General features: G+C 41.5%; 1 protein-coding gene across 1 annotated transcript; it reads right to left on the bottom strand.

Annotated features, from left to right (window-relative positions):
* Positions 1 to 630: 630 nt before the first annotated feature.
* On the bottom strand, positions 631 to 6,025 carry LOC127770408 (serine/threonine-protein kinase SAPK7). Its single transcript, XM_052296112.1, has 9 exons — positions 5,671 to 6,025; positions 5,502 to 5,576; positions 5,273 to 5,374; positions 5,131 to 5,184; positions 4,932 to 5,024; positions 4,307 to 4,399; positions 1,489 to 1,593; positions 1,307 to 1,405; positions 631 to 1,218 (listed from the first exon to the last, which is right to left on the bottom strand). Exons 1-9 carry the CDS (start codon positions 5,788 to 5,790, stop codon positions 880 to 882), a joined length of 1,080 nt encoding a protein of 359 aa, XP_052152072.1. The 5' UTR covers positions 5,791 to 6,025; the 3' UTR covers positions 631 to 879.
* Positions 6,026 to 7,221: the final 1,196 nt, after the last annotated feature.

Raw genomic sequence — 7,221 nt, 5'->3', positions numbered from 1 at the left:
AAATTATATGAAAGTTATATAGAAGTTACATTGTATATTAAAATGGAATTACACTAACATATTGTATTTACTTTCTGATTGTCAGCATATGTACAGAAGAACGAATCATCATTCAGGTGTAAGATTTGGTTGTGCAAACAGAGATTTTGATGGTGGAATTGCCGATTGCGTTGCAGATTTTGATGGCGGAATACCCTGATGAGGTTGGTTCTTGCTTTGGTCTGTTTAGGATTTTCTCTTGCTGTCACATTCTGAATGTAACCACATCAGTGGGAGTGGCAAACTGTGTTCAGTTAACTACGATGCACACTCCAACCCCCTAAATTTGGTCTTCAGCAAAGCATTGTTCCATTTTCTATTATTGTCACTTATGTTTCCTATGTACACCTTGGACTCAACATTATGCCCCTGATCATGTACATTGGTGCATTTTGTTAGTTCCACAATCCATTATTGTTCGTTTGTCTTAAGGAGGGTGTAATTTCACCATTCCGGTTACTGACAAAATTTTCCTTTCTGAAGAGCTGCAATCTCACCTCTCTGTCCCAACCCAAGCGATGAACCGAATACATGGACAATAGCAGTAACAGGATGGCAAGGATAGAGGGACTGCAACTCTGAGAAAGAAGATGCTCAATGAGATGGTTTTATTCAATACATTATGTTTCTGCATGCTAACTTAAATCAGTCATTACAAAGACAGTGACAGAACCACTTTGGTAATTTACACTGTTGCAGCATCAAAGAGAAGAAAAAAAAAATGAAACTGAAAAAAGAAAAACAAGACTGCAAACTACAGAATGGGAGTGTGACCATCAGCTGCCACATTATGACAATATCTCCAGTTTGCAATCTTCCTGTGCTGCTGGACAGAAATACTCAGCTGAGCTGAAACTCACCACTGGCATGGACTTGTTTCACCTGCTTGTCGTACTCATCCTCAGCATCTTCCTCTTCCTCCTGTTCTTCCTCTGGCTTCTTGCTGTTGTCCTCCTGCTCATCCTCCTCTTGCCAGCCAAAGCCGGCCACGGGGGTGGAGGACCGAGGCGGCGTCCGCGCTTCCTCAACAATCTTCATGATCTCCTCGACCGACTGGACGGAGTAGGTCGGGGCACTGTTATCCTTCTTGTAGTACATTGCCTGTGCAGCTTCTGTGAGCTCTCTTGGCAGGTTCTTCAGGAACCATGGGTGATTCCTGATCTCCCTTATTGTTATTCTCTGTATGAAGTTTGGGAATGATTTTTTTTTTAAAAAAAAATCATGAATAGGTCTATGTAAGTTGATCTGAGTTTAAATAGAGTAGTACCTTTGCAGGGTTTGCAACAAAAATTCTAGAAAGGAGTTGCCTGCAGTCCTGGGATACATGGACGTACTCGGGTATTTTGTACTGAATTGACATTATTCTCTGAGAACAAAAAATGCACAAAGCATAAGAGACTAGAAGTTGTGATCTCATAATGCTTAGCTGAAAAGTTCTTAAATTGTTACCCCAATGGTCTTTCTGAAATTCTTGGGGTCATCAGGGTCCTCAAAGGGGTAAGCACCAACAAGCATCACATAAAGAGTCACTCCACAAGACCACACATCGGCTGTCTGAAGCATCAACCATCCAATCCAAAAATGTTAGGAGACAAGTAAATGAATTCAGGAGATAAGATAGAAACAAATGAAAGGATAAATACAAGCAAGAACAGGATGTATGAAAGTACACTTCTTCCTAGTAGAATATTAAGGCAGAACAGCCTGTAGAACATTAATCGTGCTTGTTTCGATCATCAAAACATTTCAGAATAATCTCTGTAATTTAAAATGGTCCAAGAAACAAAAATCAAAGGCTCTATTACACTATTTAGCACATCTATTTGATTGGCTCCTTTTATTTTCTGCACAGCATGCTGTCACTTATGTTTAGTACGCTCAAAGTTCCAAATAGAAGCGTGGAAATATCAAAACTCTCCGAAGTACGCAAATTTCAGCTATGTTCACAATGGATGCTAACTTCTGTACAAAATAAACTGAATGATAGGAAAGATGACGTGCACTTCCATGAACCTAAATTCAAAAGGCAGACAAGCATCAGTGCTACGCTTATGTACTAAAGCAAAGATAAAAACAGGTAATGACAGAACACACCTATGGTAAGCATAAGTATTGACATTCGTTATTAGGGTGGTGGTGTTATCATGAGAACATAGAAAAGATGATCTCAGAGGATCCATGTCCTTCGGTAATTACATATTCCCCCCACAGACATTTACCTGCTGTGGGGCACTTTGTGCTTTCTCACCTAATGGCTAAGTAGGCTAACAACCATGACTGTTATAGGACATACGCATCCAGTAATCTTTTGGAAAGCGGTACGACAGTGGTTTTTTTTCTTTATGCAATAGATTATTCCAGCATTAATTCAAATAAAAAACAGGTGGTTGAGGGCAGTCTAAAGATGACGGGAACAAATCAGCTGAAAAATACATAACTCTATAACTCGGAAATAAGCATTATAGGTTGTTGAAATCAAGGGCACATTATGGTTGTAAAAAAGGAACATCTAGATGCAAATGATAAAATGTTTCTTGATATTCCATCTACAAATTATCTATGGCAGTGTCCACTTTGTCAATCAAAAGCAACCAATTTTGCAGCGTGAAAAATCTAAGCAGCCTGAGTAGATATATTATATAGGGAAGGAACAAAATGCAATCACTGTCCTGAAGAAAATCGTTCATAAGATATGACGGCAGTAACTGACACCAAGGAGAGAGAGAAAATTAATAACCACAGAAAAGGCCAAAGAGAAGTTCAGTCTAACATGTCTACCTGAAAAGGATTGGGTCCGAGGGCCCATTGTGATTACGTCAATTAGCTAATATGTAGCACTAGAACCATGATGGAAAAAAAAGCTCAGAAAAGGACATAAAGTATGAGGTGAACCCAAAAAGATGTCAACAAAAATTGCAAGCTGTCCAACCGAATGACATGCATAACTGCAAATACAGACTGAGGGGTGCGTCTACCTCATGGATCCTGTCACAATTCACCTAATCCCTACACGTCTGTTCCATTTCAATCCCAAACGATGAAAAATCATTCCTTTCTTAGCGTTGCATGTAACTAAAGACAAAATCACACTCCGTTACTTCACTCGCCAAAACACACTGGACAACCAAACATACAAAGAATCCGAACTTTTAACCCCACCCAAATCGGGCGAGAAGCAAAATATCTCGCATCTGTACCCTGGAGAATCTCATGCCATCACCGGCTAATCTCACTTTACCTCAGGCCACCACATTTTAATAAAGCAACAAGTGGGGGCACGTAACAAGCTACAGGGTGCAAACTCTTGACCACTAAAACCGTCTCGAATTCGATCAACCCGTCTTTTCTCCCCCCCTCCTCTTTTGTGTCTGGCGTGCCGTTAAAGCAGCCGCCACGCCTCGTCGAAGCGAGCATCCCCATCAAGCGTGATGTGTGATTAGTTGATTACCGAAAAAAAAACCGAGAGAGAATGTGAATGTCTAGATCGACATCACACACACACAAAAGGAAGGAACCTGTCCTTTTGAATAATCCCTCCCTTGCTTTTACAGAAGAGATTTTTCAACAAAAAACACTGGAGTTCTACTACCACTACTGGAGGGAGCATCATTAGCTGGGAATCTAATGCACTACAGTAGCAGCTCAGCTCAGCTGCAGCAAGAAACACACACTCAAGCTTCTTCTTCTTCTTCTTCTTCTTCTATTTTTTTTGAGCAAAACACACTCAGCTGAACTGAGAGTGACAGTCAGCAGCATATGGTCTCAGGGCCCCTTCACACAGCCTGTTTAGCGCGTACTACTACACACTGTCTAGCATGTACTAGTACTACTACTGTCACGAATCACGAGGCAGTGTGTGGGCCCGGGCTAAGAACAATCCCGGGCCCATAGCCCAGTGGGCGTCTGTCCGGCCGCAGGCAAGCAAATCTCCACCGCTCTCCTAGAGGACAAATCCCAAATCCACCACCCAGAGGCACCTGTCCCCCCCCCCCCCCCCCATGGACCCTAGCCCATAGTAGCCCATAGACCCAACACTCACAGACACATGAGACCCACTTTCCGACGCTGCCCAGCTCGCCCATAGGCCGGGTCTACGGTCCAAGGTCGTGTTTGCCTTGAGAACCGCGATACGTGGACTCCCAGGGGACGGCACGTGCTCGGCGCTCAGGAGGAGCAGGTGGGCCCCACGCTACCGCCACTGCCAGTGGGCCCCACCACCATGCCACAGATGACAAGGGGAAGTGATGGGCGAATGGGCGTGACTGACCTTGCCGTCGTACTCCCGGCGGGAGAGCACCTCCGGCGCGATGTACGCCGGCGTCCCGACCGTCGACTTGGGCTTCGAGTGCAGCAGCGACGACTGCGACGAGGAGAAGAAACAAAAAAGGCGTCATGTTGCGATCAAAGCGAAAATGTTGCTTCTTTTAGGCAGTTGCGCGTAAGAAAAGGGGGAGAAAAATTAGGCAAGAAAGCACATAGGAGTTTTTTTTTTTAGCATTTGTAGAAGAAAACGTTTGCAAGCAATGGCGTTTCTTGGGGGAGTGAATTGAAACAGTGAAGAAAAAGTTTTGATCTTTTGAGACTAGATAACTATAAACCGAAGATAAATGATAAAAGAGAAAAGTAACCGGCTACAAATTTATAGCCAGCTGTAGCACATATTAAAATGTATGTATAACAGGTGAGATCAAATATTACTAGTGTAATATATGTTTATAGGTAATTAAATCGACTCTAGATCATTTAAAAAGGGAGTGCCTTTTGACAAGGGAAAAAAGAAAAGCTTGTCCATTTCTAGAAGAAATCCGGGCAGGGAAAAGAGGTGTTGAGGCAGGTTTCGAGGGAAAAGATTACTGTATTCAAGAAAAGGTTAAAGAAGGCCTTCTCCCTACCTTGGAGTAACCGAAGTCGCAGATCTTGAGGCGGGGCGCCGGGCTGCCGTCCAGCAGCGTGTTCTCCAGCTTCAAATCCCGGTGGCAAATTTGCTGCGAATCCATCACGAATAATAATTTCACATTTGAACACTTTCCCATCCTTTTTTTTTAAAAAAAAAGAATGCAATGTTTACTGGGATCGTTTTTCTGTTCTTACCATGAAGTGGCAGTAGCTCACGCCGCAGATGAGCTGCTGGAAGAAATACCTGGCCTGCAAAAGCCCACCATTCTCACGCGGATTAGCACAAGAACTCACCAAGAAATGGAGTTGATTAGAGTCGATTCGAGCATCGCTGAACCTCGTCCTCGCTGAACCTCCCGGCGTTGCAGATCCGGTCGAACAGCTCGCCGCCGGCAGCGTACTCCATCACGATCGCCAGGTGCGTCGGCGTGACCACCACCTGCATCGCAAGGCACGATTCTTCCATCACACACACATACAAAAAGAAAAAAAAAACAAACAGATTCTTCGCCACCGACGCGACGAACAGGGGCGAACACCCAATTTGCCCCCCGCCACGGCCTCACCTCCTTGAAGCGGATGATGTTGGGGTGCCGCAGCGACCGGTGGTTGATGATCTCCCTCGCCACATTCTCGTCAATCTGCAGAGACCAGATCACCACCCATCGATCGATCAGGAAAACAGAGCGCACGAAAAGGGACAAGAAGAAGAAGAAGAAGAAGAAGAACGCTCGCCTTGAGGCCCCGAGGGATGTACTTCATGGCGACCAGCTCCTTGGTCTCCTTGTTCCGCATCAGCCGCGCCACCCCGAAGTTCCCGGCGCCGATGTCCTTGAGCAGCTCGTACCTCTCCATGCCTCCCGCCGCTTGATCGATCGGAGGATCGACGAATCTTCCGGAATCTTCGCCGGAGGTGTGGGACTAGCGGGGAAGGCGTAGGCGGAGGCGGAGGAGGAGGGAAAGAGGAAGGATTGGGAAGCTTAAGAAGGAGGAGGCGTCTGCTTGGCTCGTCTTCTTCCTCTCGTCGTCTCAGCGAAGCAGCAGCAGCAGGGGGATGGGCTGGATTGATGAGCACTCACACTCTGCTGCTGTTGCTGCTACAGTGAGTCAGTGACACAGTAGTGAGGATCGGGGTAGAATTTTTTTCTTTTTTTTTTTTGCTTGATTAGATTATGACGTGGTATGATTTTGCGTGCTTCTGATTATTTATTTATTTGTTTGTTTGTTTTGGGCGGTTTTGTTATTTTAACCGTTCGATTCACGTGGTAAGGTCCTTGTGCGTGTACATCCTCCATCCAAAATTATTAAATTCATGTTCAAATTCATAATAAAATTAGGTTCTTCTTTACGGAGGATGTATTTTCTCCACTTAAATATAAAAACCTATCATAGCGACCCGCGTAGATTATGCAACTAGCACCGTTATATTTTTATCACATAATAGCATATATATATATATATATATATATATATATATATATATATTCATATTTTAATATTAGAATGTATTAAAATGAAAACATAATTTTAAATTCGGTACTAACTTGAGCAAACTTAGCAATGTGTAATATTTATATTGTATTGTATATACATGATAGTTAGTAATTATTTTTCAATTTCGAATTTTAGTTATTTCTAAATTGTATTCCTATATATACTCTACACTCTTCTTTCAATATTTCTTTATTTTTAATTTCGAATTTCGGTTATTTTTAAACTGTATTTCTATATGGAGTTATGGACTCTAAACTCTTCTTCTAATATTTATTATTTTTTATTTCGAATTTCAGTTACGTTGTATCCATTTGGACTATAGACTCTTCTCCCAATCTTCTTTTTTTTATTTTGAAGTTTATTTTTTTTCCTAAATTATATTTCTATATGAACTCTAAACTCTACTTTTATTTTTTTTAATTCTGAATTTTAATTAGTTCTAAATTTATATATGGACTTACTCTTCTTCCAATATCCCTTATTTTTAATATTGAATTTTCATTATTTCTAATTGTATTTATATATATGGACTCTAAACTAATGTTTCAATATTTATTTTTTTAATTTTGAATTTCAGTTATTTTTAAATTGTATTCATATATGGACTATAAACTTTTTTAATATTCCTTATTCTATTAATTTTGAATTTTATTTATTTCTAAATTGTATTTCTATATGGACTCTAACCTCTCTATTTCATATTTCTTTTTTAAAAAATTTTGAATTTTACTTAGCTCTAAATTGTATACATGTATAGACTCTAATCTCCTCTTCCAATATTTCTTGTTTTTT

This window comes from Oryza glaberrima, chromosome 4 (genome assembly GCF_000147395.1).
Source record: "Oryza glaberrima chromosome 4, OglaRS2, whole genome shotgun sequence".
Classification (NCBI taxonomy): domain Eukaryota; kingdom Viridiplantae; phylum Streptophyta; class Magnoliopsida; order Poales; family Poaceae; genus Oryza; species Oryza glaberrima.
The sequence above is the reverse complement of the archived record's forward strand: the minus strand, read 5'-3'. Positions and strand labels throughout refer to the sequence as shown.

What these genes read in the sequence shown, in the direction of transcription:
- LOC127770408 (XM_052296112.1), bottom strand. Translation starts at nt 5,790, where the DNA reads ATGGAGAGGTACGAGCTGCTCAAGGACATCGGCGCCGGGAACTTCGGG. An exon ending in ACATCATCCGCTTCAAGGAG is followed by an intron (nt 5,375 to 5,501) that starts GTGAGGCCGTGG and finishes CTTGCGATGCAG; the next exon opens with GTGGTGGTCACGCCGACGCA. An exon ending in GGAGGTTCAGCGAGGACGAG is followed by an intron (nt 5,185 to 5,272) that starts GTTCAGCGATGC and finishes GGGCTTTTGCAG; the next exon opens with GCCAGGTATTTCTTCCAGCA.